This window comes from Acomys minous (assembly GCF_964271855.1).
Source record: "Acomys minous genome assembly, chromosome: 16".
NCBI lineage: Eukaryota > Metazoa > Chordata > Mammalia > Rodentia > Muridae > Acomys > Acomys minous.
The window spans coordinates 74,339,270-74,354,242 of record NC_140498.1 but is presented as its reverse complement, the minus strand read 5'-3'; the positions used below and the strand labels follow the sequence as shown (position 1 = coordinate 74,354,242).

General features: G+C 49.0%; 1 protein-coding gene across 1 annotated transcript; it reads left to right on the top strand.

Moving 5' to 3' along the window:
* Positions 1-1,389: 1,389 nt before the first annotated feature.
* Positions 1,390-14,718, top strand: TBL2 (transducin beta like 2). The gene is made up of 7 exons (XM_084764643.1): positions 1,390-1,809; positions 4,879-5,000; positions 5,609-5,793; positions 7,472-7,623; positions 8,312-8,438; positions 10,761-10,913; positions 11,371-14,718. Exons 1-7 carry the CDS (start codon positions 1,680-1,682, stop codon positions 11,831-11,833), a joined length of 1,332 nt encoding a protein of 443 aa, XP_084620769.1. The 5' UTR covers positions 1,390-1,679; the 3' UTR covers positions 11,834-14,718.
* The last annotated feature ends 255 nt before the right edge of the window (positions 14,719-14,973 follow it).

The window sequence follows — 14,973 nt, the reverse complement described above, 5'->3', positions numbered from 1 at the left end:
CTTTCCTGGCATTACAGGCATGTGCCACCACTGGCTAGGTCTCCAAATCTTTCCGATCTTACTAGCCATTTCTTTTTCTTTCTTTAAGAATTTATTTATAGTCGGGTGTGGTGGCGCACACCTTTAATCCCAGCACTCGGGAGGCAGAGGAAGGCAGATTGCTGAGTTCGAGGCCAGCCTGGACTACAAAGTGAGTCTAGGACAGCCAAGACTATACAGAGAAACCCTGTCTCGAAAATCCAAAAAAACCCAAAACCAAAAACACACACAAAAAAGAATTTATTACATATACAGTGCTCTACCTGCATGCATATGCCTGCAAGCCAGAAGAGGGCGTCAGACCACATTATAGATGGTTGTGAGTCACCATGTGGTTGCTGGGAATTGAACTCAGGACCTGTGGAAGAGCAGCCAGTGCGTTTAACCTCTGAGCCATCTCTCCAGCCCCCAGCCATTTCTTTTTCTTCCTTTCTTTCTTTTTTTTTGGGGGGGGGTTTCGAGACAGGGTCTCTCTGTGTTAGCCTTGGCTGTCCTGGACTCACTTTGTAGACCAGGCTTGCCTCGAACTCACAGCGATCCGCCCGCCTCTGCCTTCCGAGTGCTGGGATTAAAGGCGTGCGCCACCACGCCCGGCTGCCATTTCTTTTTCTAATGTTCATGTCTTTGCCCCTCTCCCTGTTCATGGCTTTGCAGGGCTCTCCCCCACCAACGGAAGGGCCGTTCGTCTTCCCCAGTAGCGAAAGCACAGGTCAAATGGGAATAAGAACCTCTGCCCCGTCCCTGGCAAGGATCCAGTGTGACGATGTTGTAATAAAGTTTTTACTGAACAACCAAGAGGAGGGGAGAGCAGGACCGCCAGCGTCCACTGCTAGAATACAACTTTGCATCCACTGCTTCAATCAAAGCAGTTTTTAATCGTCAGGCCCCGCCCCTCAAAAACAGTCCAATAGCCAGGCCTTGCCTCGTGCGGTGAATTACTAAGCCCCGCCCTTCAGAGCATTTAGCCGGAAGCCCCTGCCCATCTTGGCCCCACCCCTCCGAGCACGTGAAGCTCTCAAGTCGGTGAGGTAGGTCCCGCCCCTCAAGTCACGTCAACGGTCATGTTAGGAGATTGTGCGCCTCCTAACACTCAAAATACCAATTATTCCTCCACCCACCCACCCCCAAACACGAAAAGGGTCAAGCTCCTCAAGCCGCCTCAAAGGCAAAGTTCCGCCTCACAGTAGGTGCAATTGGGCTCGGCCCGTCAAAGCCCGCCAAGGAGCAGGCCCCGCCCCTCGAGGACCTCAAACTGCCAGGCCCCGCCCCACAGAACACGCTAACGGCCGGGCCCGCCCCTCGAGGCGCGAAGGAGGCCAGGCTCCGCCCTATAGGGCGCTCCAACCGCCGGGCCCCGCCCCACAGAACCGGCTAACGGCCTGGCCCCGCCCTCCCGGCGCTCAAGGCGGCCAAGCTCCGCCCTGCAGAGAGCCGCAACGGCCAGGTCCCTTCTCATAGGACGTGGTAACGTTAGGCCCCGCCTCCCTCCCTAGGCGGGCTTAGGGCCGAGGCCACGCCCCAAAGATCCCAACACCGGCCAGTCCCGCCCCTCGAGGCGCGCCAACTGTCCTCTTCGCCCGCCCCCTCGTGCGCCGAGACGTGAGGACGTCGTAGGCTGAGGTGGCAGCCTTCCCGCAGACATGGAGCTGCCGCAGATGCCGGAGCTGATGGGGTTGTCCCTGCTGGTGGGGCTGCTGGCCCTGGTGGCCACGGCGGCGGTGGCGCGGGGCTTGCTGTGGGCGAAGGAGGACAAGGCCAGCCAGCCCGTCTGTAAGTGTCCGGGGCCGGGGGGTGGGGTGGGGGGGCGGTGACTCTGTGAGGACTTTTTCTCTCGGGCGCCGCGTGGTCTGAGGGTCCTGGAGACTCACGGACTTCAGGTTCTCCGGTTGTGAGAGGAACTTTCCCGTGCAGATACCGGGTTGCACCGCAGGGACAGGACTCCCTTGGAACCTGGGGGCTGCGCTGCTAGATTACCGGTGACCAATCCCCCCACTCCCCGGTTGTCCCCGGGGTTGGTACGAAAACTCAGTCGACTCCCGAAGTTCGCAATGTGTTCATGGCCCGAGAAAATGGGGATCATTTGAAGTACTTGTCGGCCAGCCCTGACCGGCAGGAACGTTTTCTGAGGTCCTCTTGCTTATTGCTAAGCCTCGGAGTCTTTTTAATTGGTTCAGTGAGTAAGAAGCATGTGGAAGTGTAGATAGGAATTGTAAGCATCCGAAAATGTAGGCGAAATATACAGTGTATTAGCCTTCACAGGGGAGTTAATACTGTAAAGAGGAGGAGAACGTGAATGGCCTTGCTGCCTTTTTTTTTTTTTTTTTTTTTGAGGGGATGGATGTTTGCGGAGTCCGGGAACTCTTCGTTTAGAGTAGGGGACTTGTGGTGGGTTTGTTTGTTTTGAGACAGGGTTTCACTATGTTGTCCAGACTGGCCGTAATCAGGGTCGCATGGAAGTGCTGTACCACTGAGCTACACCCCCAGTCTGTGACGTGTGTTGTTCAAGGATGGCAGTGTAGGATTTTGCCTGAGAGGCCAAAGACAGTTCTGCAAGTGGCAAAACCCAAGAGGACAGGGATTCCAAAACATTTGGAGGGTGGGACATGGCTCAACCTTAGACCAGCTGTCTAGCCCACACACCGCCCCCCTTCCCGGTGAGGAGCTGGGGTGTAGCTCAGTCTTAAAACATCTGCCTAGAATCCCCCTAGTGAGGAGCCTGGAACAGAGCTGAGCCATAGAGCTTTTGCCTATGATACCCAAGGCCCTAGGTTTTATCCCCAAGCATGAAAGAAAAATAGACCAGCATCTGGTGTGACTCCAAAGGCCATCATGGGCAAGTTAGAGGCAGATTGTATAGTTCAATAGGCTTTAATTCCAGTAAGATGTAGGGAGCATCTACTACCCCCTAACGCCTGGTTCTCTAAGATATTTTTCATTTAATCTAACTTTATTAATGTTTTTCTGAGACAGGGTTCCTCGTTGTCCTCCCACCGCCCCCACCCCACCCCAGTGCTAGGATCAAAGGTGCAAAGGTGTGCACCACTACCGCCCTCTCTTGCTTTTGTGTGTGTGTGTTTTGTGTTTGTCACTGTGTATGTGTGTGTGTGGGTTGGAGGACAGCTTTAGGGAGTCAGTTGTTATCTTCTACATGTGGGATTAAATGGGTTGTCAGGCAGTTGCCTTACAAGCTGAGCCATCTCCAGCCCAGGATTCTCCCAGGTGTCCATCTTACTTTATGAGATTACCTTGAACTTCATTTCTGTTCTGCCAGATAACCTGATAGTTGACTTAAATATAGGATGTCACTGTGTAGCCCAGGCTAGTCTAGAATCCTTGTAATACTCCTGCCTAACACTCAAGTACTGGGATTACTGGTGTGTGACACTGTGACCGGCTGTGGCTTCTCTTGAGCTTTATCATCAATGTAGTGCTTTTTAGGCTTGTAACATGGTTATATTATCTCCTTCAATTCTCAACTTGTTTGTTTGGTTTTCCTTTTTGAAAAAGGAAGTCCAGGTGGGCTTTGAACTCACTATGTAGCCAGTCCAACTCTGAACCCCAAATCTTCCTGCCTCCACCTCCTGAGTGCTAGAATTCTATACACACACCACCAAGCCTGGTTTCAATGTCTCCTTAAGGAAACCAAGACTTGAAACAGTTAAATAATTTACCCACAAGCAGATCCTTCCAATTCCCTACCTTGGCATGCCTGACCAGGATCCACACTACACTAGTCAGGCTGGGAGCCCACCCAGCTGTGTCAGCTCAGAGAGGTGCTATAACAGGCTCAGGACTCAGCTTCTGTAAGATCACTCACGAGAGCTAGGGATGGAGAGCACGCACCCTTACCATGCATGGCGCTTTAGTTCCTCAGTCCTGGAGGTGCCTTTAAAAACAGAAGAAAAGCCAGGTGTGGAGACGCACGCCTTTAATCCCAGCCAGGGAGGCAGAGGCAGGCGGATCCCTGTGAGTTCCACGCCAACCTGGTCCAGGTCCAGGACAGCCAGGGCTTGTTACACAGAGAAACCCTGTCTCGTCAAATAAACAAAACGAAAAATCCACACAGAAGTAAGTAAAGACCACTCAATGATACTGAAAGGCTTATTATTATTTTTTAATTACATGTATATATCTGCAGATTTGTCCGTGTCTGTGCAGGTGTCCTTGGAGTCCCAAGGTGCCATAGTCTGTGGAACTAGAGTTAGAACCTGGCTTGAGTGTTGGGAGCCAAACCCCCCTTTTAAAACGAACATGTGTGCTTGTGGATGTGCATACATCTTATCCACATGGAGATCATTAGGGACGCAAGCTGCTTCCATTGTGACGGAATCTCATATTGACCCAGAGCTTCTGGATTAGGTCAGGCTGCTTGGCCAGAGAGCCCCGGAGACTTTCCTGATTCCACCTCCCCATTGCTGAGATTACAAGTGTAAGTCACCACACCTGGCTTTTTTTTTTTAAAGATTTATTTACTTATTATTTTGTATGCAGTGCTCTGCTTGCATGTACACCTGCAGGCCAGAAGAAGGCATCAGATCACATTATAGATGGTTGTGAGCCACCATGTGGGCGCTGGGAATTGAACTCAGGACCTCTGGAAGGGCAGTCAGTACTTTTAACCTCTGAGTCATTTCTCCAGCTCCAAACCTAGCATTTTTATGTGGGTTTTGGTTATTAAGTCCGTCCCCCCCCCAACATGTTTTTGCACTCATCACTTTCCTCAAGGACAAGGGCCATATATATCTGGGTCATGTGATGCTGCTCCACCCAGAGTCTGGGTAGTCCTAGGTCCTCAGTAGTGAGTGTGTGGATAAGTGAGATGGTCCTTCTTCCTTCTAGGCCAGAAGGCCAGCGAATCTAAGAAATCAGGACCCAAGAAGCAGAAACAGAATCAGCGGGGTCGCAAGGAGAAGCCTCAGCAGCACAACTTCACCCACCGCCTTCTGGCCGCAGCACTGAAGGTACTTAGTACTCCTGGGTACTGACTTTGTGCGGTGTGTGTACTTGAAGACTGTCTCGCCCCCAGACCTTGTCCTTTGTAGTGATTTGCACATATTACATGTACTTATTACTGCTTATCAAGAGACTAGAAATACCCCATTCTGGCCCCTTTCCCCCCGCTCCCCCACCCCCTTGTAGTACTGAGGGTTGAATCTGGGGCCTTGTGCCTGTTAGACTAGCACTCTACCACTGAGTTACACCTCCAGTCCTGACTGGCAGTTTCTGCATAAGTGCTCTGCAGTTGAGCACCTTACTGGAGGATTCTAGGCAGGCACTCTACCAATAAACTACAGTCCTAGCCCACTTTCTCCTTTTTTCCCCTCCTACTTTTAATTTTGAGATAGTTTCACTAATGGCCTGGGCTAGCTTCAGACTTACTCTGTGGCCCCGGCAGGCCTTGCACTTGAGATCCTACTGCTTCAGCTCCTGAGGAGCTGGGGTTATAGAACTCAGCTACACGGGTTACTTTGTCCTGTTCTAGCTTCTTGGTCATCAGGCACCAGAGCCACAGTTGCAGCTGTAGGTTCAGCCTCCCCATCATTGATAGTTCCTTCATCCTTTTCCCTAGAGCCACAGTGGGAATATATCTTGCATGGACTTCAGCAGCAATGGCAAGTATCTGGCCACCTGTGCGGATGACCGCACAGTCCGCATCTGGAGCACCAAGGATTTCCTTCAGCGGGAGCACCGCAGCATGAGAGCCAACGTGGAGCTGGACCATGCCACCTTGGTGCGCTTCAGCCCTGACTGCAGGTAGGACAGGACAGAGCCTCAGGCTTGGCTATAAAAACCCAGCTCCTGAGCCGGCGGTGGTGGCTCACACCTTTAATCCCAGCACTCGGGAGGCAGAGGCAGGCGGATCGCTGTGAGTTTGAGGCCACCCTGGTCTACAAAGTGAGTCCAGGATGGCCAAGATAACATAGAGTAACCCTGTCTCGAAAAGCCAAAAAACAAACAAGCAAACAAACAAACCCGGTTCCTGGCTGTGGCCTTCACATATCCGCTTGGGGTTTAGTGAGATGTGGGGGGGGGGGGGATAAAGAGTCAACTTTGGGGTGATGTAAAGAAAGCATCCAGGGTCTGGAGAGATGGCTCAGAAGTTAAGAGCACTCACTGTCTGTTCTTCCAGAGATCCTGAGTTCAATTCCCAGCAACTGCATGGTGGCTCACAACCGTCTGTAATGTGATCTAATGCCCTCTTCTGGCCTACATGTGTACATGCAGGCAACACTGTATACATAATAGTAAATAAATAAATCTTTAAAAAAAAAAAAAAAAGAAAACATCCAGATAGTATGGAACCTCGTGGGCCTCTTGGAGGTTCTGCTCTATAAGAAGGAAGCAGAAGCCAGGCGCGGTGTCGCACGCCTGTAATCCCGCAGAGGCAGGGCTGGATTACTGTGAGTTCGAGGCCAGCCTGGTCTACAAAGTGAGTCTAGGACAGCCAAGGCTACACAGAGAAACCCTGTCTCAGAAAAAAAAAGTGGGGGGAAGCAACTCTTTGGGAGCTGAACCACAAAAAGCCTAACTCGATGTGTGTGATGGTCGACTCAAAAATGCCATATTCTTAGAGCTGTATATTGAGCTATAAGTCTGCTCGCTCCACCAGACAGTTCTCCCTTCCCAGAAATTGTTTACTATTTCTATCACCTTGAGGGAGGGGTCTTATGAGTCCTGTGACTCTCAGAGCTTCCTGCTCCTTAAGTTTCAAAGCCTATCTAGGGAGGCTATTTGTTTTAGAGCTAAGGATCAAACCCAGGGCCTACCAGTGAGATCCATCTCTGTCCTTGAACTGTTTAGTTCTTTTTATGTTTGTCTGTGTGTGTACGCCAGAGGACAACAGAGTTGGGTGTTTTCCTCCCAATATATATGGGTTCCTGAGTAGTGAACTCAAGTCACAGTAGCTTTGCCAAGCAAGTGCTTTTTTTTTTCTTTTTTTAAAAAACAAAACCTAGCTGGGCGTGGTGGCGCACACCTTTAATCCCAGCACTCGGGAGGGAGAGGCAGGTGGATCGCTGTGAGTTCGAGGCCAGCCTGGTCTACAAAGTGAGTCCAGGACAGCCAAGGCTACACAGAGAAACCCTGTCTCGAAAAACCAAAAAAAATAAAAAACAAAACCTGTTGCGCCATCTCATTAACCCTCTGGTTTTTACGAGATTTTGAGGGGCTGGAATAATGGTTCAGGGGTTAAAAGCACTGACTTATACAGGACCCAGGTTCAATTCCGGGCACCTACATGGCAGCTCACAGCTCTGTAACTCCAGACTCAGGGAAGCCAATGTTCTCATCTAGCCTCTAAAAGATTTTGAACCAAGGCATCTATTGTAAGACTGTACAGTAGGGCACAAGGAACAATTTCTATTTTCCCTAGAATATTATACATAGGCCTCTGACCAGGTGAGGAAATGATTTCTCTTTTGCCTATCTCTAGAGCCTTTCTTGTTTGGCTGGCCAATGGAGACACCCTCCGTGTCTTTAAGATGTCCAAGCGAGAAGATGGGGGCTATACTTTCACAGCCACCCCAGAGGACTTCCCTAAAAAGCACAAGGCACCCATCATCAACATCGGCATTGCTGACACAGGTAGGGGAGTCTTGTGGATGGAGTTTACTCAAGGCATGGAAAGGGGCCTCCATCAGAACTTGTTCTTTCTTTGGTTTGTTGGAAAGATTTGGTTGTTTTGACTTGCTATATGCATGGTGTTTTATCTGAATGGATGTTTGTGTACCGCCTGCATGCAGTACTCACAGAGGCCAGAAGAGGGTGCGAGTCCCCTGGGGTTAGAGCTAGAGCCAGTTGGTCGCTGCTATGTGACTGCTCGGAATCAAACCCAAGGCCTCTGAAGGGCAGCCGGTACTCTTAACTGCTGAGCCATTTCTTCAGGCTCCATCTTCCCTTTTTTGCATTTATTTTGTGTGTTTGTCATAACACAAATGGAAGTCATAACCTGCAGCAGTCAGCCCACTGGATCCTGAGGGTTGAACTTAAGTCGTCAGGTTTGGTGGCAAGTATCTCCACCAGCTGAGCTATCTTACTGGTGTCTGAATCAGGTTTGTTGAATGAGCTTTGCTTGGCATCCTTGTGACCAAAGAGCTCTGGGCCTATGCTTCCCTAGAGTCCATGAGAGCCATGCAGTATGCCACACTTCTCAGCCCAGTATTCCCTGTGGTAACCTTTGGCCTGGAAAAGGAGTGTGGATGCTTCTTACTGTGTCTTTGGGAGGTGACAGTTGGTCTGCTTGTATCCCTGGGCTCACAACTTTCCTCATCAGGGAAGTTCATCATGACGGCCTCCAGTGACACGACTGTCCTCATCTGGAACCTGAAAGGTCAGGTGCTGTCCACAATCAACACCAACCAGATGAATAACAGTTACGCTGTTATCTCCCCATGTAGCAGGTAAGGAGGAGGAACAGAGGCACAGAGCACAGAGGCAGTTTCAAGGAGTGGGGTTCCAAACAGTGAAGGGATTCACACAGTGCCCCATAGTCCTGTGTCTGTTTCCTCACATATGTGGTTATTTTGCAGTACTGGGGGGTGGAAACTAGAGCACTGTATGTTAGGCAAACACTCAACTTCCACGCAGCATGCAGCCTTCATCTATGGGGTTCATTTCATTTGCCTCTGCCTACCGAGAGTTTGGGTTAAAGGTATGTGCTGACATGCCAGGCCTTTTTTTGTTTTAAAGATTTGTTTATTTAGGTTTACAGTGTTTTGCCTACATTACATGTATACCTGCAGGCCAGAAGAGGACACCAAATATCTTTATAGATGGTTGTGAGCCACCATGTAGTTGCTGGAAATTGAACTCAGGACCTTTGGAAGAGCAGCCAATGCTCTTAACCTCTGAGCCATCTCTCCAGCACATGCTAGGCCTTTTAAAAAATTTGGTGCCATGCCTTTAATCCCAGCACGTGGGGAGACAGAGGCAGATGGATCACTGTGAGTTCGAGGCCAGCCTGGTCTACAAAGTGAGTCTAGGACAACCAGGACTATTACACAGACAAACCCTGTCTCAAAAAAACCAAAAAAAAGGGGGCCGGAGAGATGGCTCAGTAGTTAAGAGCACTGACTGTGCTTCCGGAGGTCCTGAGTTCAATTCCCAGCAACCACATGGTGGCTCACAACCATCTATAATGTGATCTGGTGCATACTGTACACATAATAAATAAATAATAAAAACAACAACAACAAAAAGTATATCTTTGTTCTTTTTTTTGTTTTGTTTTGTTTTTGGGGTTTTTTTGAGACAGAAATCTTCCTTTTTTCTATGCTGGCCTTGAACTCACTATGTAGTTGAGGATGCTTTCGTCCCACATGCCCCCATCCTTCTGCCCCTACTTCCTGAGTGCTGGGGTAATAGGCATATACCACAAGCTAGGGCTATATGGTGCTGGGAGTGGATAGCAGGACTTTAGTCATGTTAGACATGTCCTCTCCCAAATGGGATACTTCTGTACTGTGGATCTTAAAGCATACCATATCCTTGAATCAAGAATATATATAGGGGTGTGGTGGTGCACACTTTTAATCCCAGGCAGAGCCAGGCAGATGTCTGAGTTCACGGCCAGCATGGTCTACAAATCAGGTCCAGGACAGTCAAGTCTACACAGAGAAACCCTGTCTCAAAAAGTGGGAAAGAAAAGTATGTGTTCTCTCTCTCTCTCTCTCTCTCTCTCTCTCTCTCTCTCTCTCTCTCTCTCTCTCTCATACACACAAACACACACACTCACACACTCAGTATGTATATAAGCCTTTGCTTTACCCTGCAGGACTGGGTATAGAACCCAGATCTTCATGCATACCAGGCAAGTTCTCTACCACTAAGCTACATCCCTCTCTTCACAAAATTTTTATTGCTTTATTTTATTTAATTAATTATTTGTTTATTTATTTATGTTTTTTGAGACAAGGTTTCTCTGTGTGGCCTTGACTGTCCTGGACTCACTTTGTAAACCAGGCTGGCCTCGAACTCACAGCGATCCGCCTGCCTCTCCCTCCCGAGTGCTGGGATTAAAGGCGTGCACCACCTCTGTCCGGCATTGCTTTAAAATTTTTATTTTAGATAGAGTTTTGCTATGGAGTCTAGGATGGCCTAGAACTAGCTATGTAGACCAGGTTGGCCTTGAACCTGTGATACTCCTGCATCTGTCTACTCAGTACTGGGATTACAGACATGTGCCTCCATACCTGGACCTCTTTGTTCTTTTTTCTTTTCACCTGTTTGGTTTTATATTTTCTGAGATGGGATCTCAGTCAGTAGTCCTGGCTAGCCTGGAACTCACTGTATGAACTAGGGTGGTCTCAAACTCAGAGTCTGCCTGCTCTTGCCTCCTGAGCATTGGGATTAAAAGTATATATCACTACACCCAGTCTTACTTTACTAATTTTAAGAGACAAGGGCCTAAGGTACCCATATTGCCTTCCAGCTACTCTGTTAGCCCAAGAAGGCCTTGAACTTGAGATCCTCCTGCCTCAGCCTCCAGACTAGCTGGGATTGCAAGGTATACATACCTCCATGCCTGACACAGAAACACTTTCGAAAGTATCATTAGGCTATGGCTAGCTGTAGCTGTAGATTGCTTGCCTTGTATTTATGAAACTCTAGATTCATGCCTCTTATCCCCCAAAAGTACTGTTTCTCAGGAGAGAGGTCTAAGATTTGTTAGGAACAGAATGCCATTTAACATTTGAGCTTTAAGAGTGTGGATTACATGACAGGTTTGTGGGTTCGTGTGGCTTCACCCCAGATGTGAAGATCTGGGAAGTCTGTTTTGGAAAGAAGGGGGAGTTCCAGGAGGTGCTGCGAGCCTTTGAACTGAAGGGCCACTCTGCATCTGTCCACTGTTTTGCTTTCTCCAACGACTCTCGGAGGTGAGTGGATCTCCATTTCTTTGCTCTTGTGGTTGTTTGGTCTTATTTAGTACAGATAGCCAAGGCCGGCCTTGAAGTCCTGATCTACTTGCCCCTCTCCCTTTTACGTACTGAGATACAGGTGTGGACTAACTTGCCTGGCTTTTGGTTTTGTTCTGTTTGTGTTTTTTAGACAGGGTCTCACTTGGTAGCGCAGGCTGCCCTTGAACTCACAGTGATCCTCCTGCCTTGCCTCAGTCCCCAGTGCTGAGGTAATAGGTGTGTACCACCAAGCTGGGCTGAGCAGTGAGTGGGTCTGGGGTTCTTCTACCCATCTGGGCTGCAGTTCTGACAAGGGTGGAGGGCTTGATTCCCGGCAGGATGTACACTTGGCTTCCTAGCTGGAGTCCCTCAGGCTGCTCTAGTGCCTTTCCAAGCTGGGGTTGTTGAGGCTCTAGCTGTGATTTCCACATTGCAGGATGGCCTCTGTCTCCAAGGATGGCACATGGAAGCTGTGGGACACAGATGTGGAATACAAGAAGCAGCAGGACCCCTACTTGCTAAGGACAGGCCGCTTTGAAGAGGCAGCCACCATGCCTTGCCGCCTGGCACTCTCCCCTGACACCCATGTCCTGGCCTTGGCCACTGGCACCAGTATTCATCTCTTCAACACCAGGCGTGGGGAGAAGGAGGAATGCTTCGAGAGTGTCCATGGGGAGTCTATTGCTGACCTGACTTTTGACATCACTGGCCGCTTCCTGGCCTCCTGTGGGGACCGTGTGGTGCGGCTCTTCCACAACACTCCTGGCTACCGGGCTGTGGTGGAGGAGATGCAGGGCCTCCTGAAGCGGGCATCCAGTGAGAGTACTCGCCAGAGGCTGCAGCAACAGCTGGCCCAGGCCCAAGAGGCCCTAAAGAGCCTGGGTGCCCTGAAGAAGTGACTCTGGCTCTGGATGGGTCCGGCTGCTGGCCCAGTGACTGCTATTCTCCAAGTACCCCTGGGGGAACTAACCAATTTTCTTCCTGGTAGCCCACACTTTTTCCCATTGAAACTTTTCTTGTATACTTAGATATCGTTCTCTCTCTCTCTTCTTGTTTGCCTCTTCCCAGACTAAAAGGTGCTGTTTTTTTAATAGGCCCAAGGGTTGGAATCTACTGTCACCCAGCACTGAGAAGAGAGGTAGAGAGAAGAGAGACAGTGAGAGCAAAGCCTTTGACTGTGTGACGAAAGACCCTAATACCCAAAGAAGTTTGTGAGTGTAGAGGTAAAACCTGAGGGTCACCAGGGGACAGTTTGCTGTTTTATTAGGGTGTAGAATGTGTTTTATAATGCTGCAAGGTGACTCTTCCATCTGGCCCAGGCTCCTGATACCAGCAAGAAATTATTAAGGATTGGTCTGTTATCTCAGCACTCTATAAAGGAAAGAGGATCAGGGTTCAAGGCCAGCTTGGACTACATAGTGAATTCCAGGTCCTCCTGGGCTCCATATGGCAAAAGACCTTGACTTTTTTTTTTTTTTTAACCCTAGGCTTCAGTTTTCTTATTTGTAAAATGGGGAAGTATGCTCTCTGTGGCCTTCCTGCAAAGATGCTGTGAGGCTTGGAGTGTTACAAAGTTCCCAGGCATAGAGCATAACAGTGCTGCCCACTGTCATTAACTACCAGGTAAACTACCAGGTAAATGTTGGTCTCAAACTGTGGTCCTCAACCAAACCAACACACTTTTCCTGTGGCTTGGTTTGCGCGTTCCTCTTGGATAAATTTGGTGGTTTGGTTCACATTCCTAGAGAAGTAATGCTGCCTCAAGATGGTGTTCCTCTATGTTGGAGGCCTTGGACTCATCAATTCAGTGCCTGCTTCCTGGGACTAGCTAGTGATGCTGGGTAACACATTCAGACAAGACTAGGCCTGCTACCGAAGATAAAAGTTGGTAGGAAGGACCTCAGGCTGCTGTCTGTGAAGTGCTTCTTGTTCATTCATAGTTGCAAGCGATGTAGACATGAAGCTTGACAATAATGGCTCCAGGACAATAATAGGGATGAATGGAATATACCCAACAGGTAATTTGAAGACTACTTGGGTCCAAGGGGTCAGGAAGATATCAGGAATCTAGGAAGGCTTGAATCTAGCAAAAAGTCTGTCCCAGTTAGTTTTGATCTCTTACTTAAAAGTAGGGCCTCTTCCAGCCATCCTCAATGCTACAGAATGTTAAAATAAGGCACAACCCTGAAGTTGACCTTGATGGCTCCCTTGTCGGCACCCTCTCCTTCCACCACCACTGCTACATTCAGACGACCTGCAGCATCTGCTGTCTTTCCGTCTCTTCTATCACCATTCTGGTCTTAGCCACTGTTGCATACTATATGTTATAGTACTTCTGTTTTCAAGCACATTACTTCCAAGTCACTTTTCTACATAGTTAGCCCGCCTTGGGAAAACAAAACTGATCATGCTATTTCCCCAAAGGCTTCCAAGGCTTCATTCTATTCTTGAAATAAACCTCTGAACTCTGTGACCTGCATAATGCTGTGGATTTTAGCCCCTCCTGTGATTTTTCTCTGTGGGTGGTCCAATCTACCCCATTCTTCCTGTTTTTGACTAACTCAAGCAGTTTTCAGACTCCATATATGGGCTGGTCCCTCTTGTGTGCTGCAAGCATTTATCCTTTCTGTTGGCAGACTTGGCAATTCGGTCCTTGTTAGCTTTTTTTTTTTTTTTTTCAGTCCTTGGTAACTTTCACTCCAAATGGTTGCCTCCTCAACCACCCCATCCGAAGTAGCCCTTTCCACCAATTCTGTCCTGTTGTTGCACTGGTGCTTTTCTTTCGGATGACTTGGCGCTTTCTGAAACCACCTTGATTGCTCCAGTGTTAGTGACAAGGGCAGCCAAGTAGGTAACAAACGTGGGAATTAGGCTGGTCACTTGGTTGTGAGATGGGAGGAAATGGTAAAGACTGCAGTGGGCTGGTGGGCATGTGTCTTAGATGCACAGTGGGTGGGAGCTGCTACTTATCCTGCAAAAGTTGCCATTTTCAGATAAGTTAGATGGTGGCACCTTACTTTGAAATGAGGCACTGTTGTGAACTGCACCAAACACTGACGTAGGAGGATGCAGCTCATCAGTCTTGTTGGCACTTAAGGATTGTTCTTTGCTCTTTTTTTTTTTTTTTTTTTGCAGTCCTGGGGACGGACCCCAGAGCCTCAGGCAGGGTAGATAATAGTTCTGCTGAGCCATGGCCCAGCCCTTCACTAGGAAATGCTAGACAAAGGCTCTCCCACTCAGCCACAGCCACAGCCCCTCACTGGGCGAATGCTTTGACACTGAGCCTCCAACAGTGAAATTGCTGAAGAATCCATTGGAACATGAGCTTCACAAAGGCAGAATCCTTGTTTGTCTGCCTTGTTCTGGGCCCCTTGTCAAGTAGCCTGGACAGAGTAAGCTCTCAATAAATGGAACTCAGACTGTAAGTAATTGATGATGTTTTGATTTTTCCCCCCCTGCATTCCACTCTAGTATGGATTCAGGTTTCTGATGAGACCAGCCATATTGAGGGCAGTGTGGCCACACACAGCTCTGCCCCATGTTGTGGGGATGTCTGCGTTGGTTGTCAGAAACAGCTGAAAATGCTTTTGCTTGCTCCTGTGCTGCCATTTTTGAGAAGTAACTGGTGTCATGGTTGCAGCAGGAAGGTAGGGAACCCATGAGTGCTAAGCCACTTAAGTCAGAAGTCTGTTCCCATGTCGCCCAAGTCACTGACCAGGGTGAGCACAGAGGCTGCCTGAGTTTGTCTCCTCATTTGTAAAACTGGAATAAACGTTGTCCTGTCTACCTTGTGTCGATTCTTTGTGTGTGTGTGCGCGCGCGTGCGCGCGTGCATGCTTGTGTATCACACTGGGGACATGTAATCTTGCCCCAACCCCATTTTTGTTTGTTTTTTTTTTTTTTTGGTTTTTCGAGACAGGGTTTCTCTGTGTAGCCTTGGCCATCCTGGACTCACTTTGTAGACCAGGCTGGCCTCGAACTCACAGCGCTCCACCTGCCTCTGCCTCCCGAGTGCTGGGATTAAAGGCGTGCCACGCCC

Coding starts and splice junctions, on each gene's coding strand:
- TBL2 (XM_084764643.1), top strand. CDS start 1,680: ATGGAGCTGCCGCAGATGCCGGAGCTGATGGGGTTGTCCCTGCTGGTG. Junction 1,810..4,878: donor CAAGGCCAGCCAGCCCGTCT/GTAAGTGTCCGG, acceptor TCTTCCTTCTAG/GCCAGAAGGCCAGCGAATCT. Junction 5,001..5,608: donor TTCTGGCCGCAGCACTGAAG/GTACTTAGTACT, acceptor CCTTTTCCCTAG/AGCCACAGTGGGAATATATC.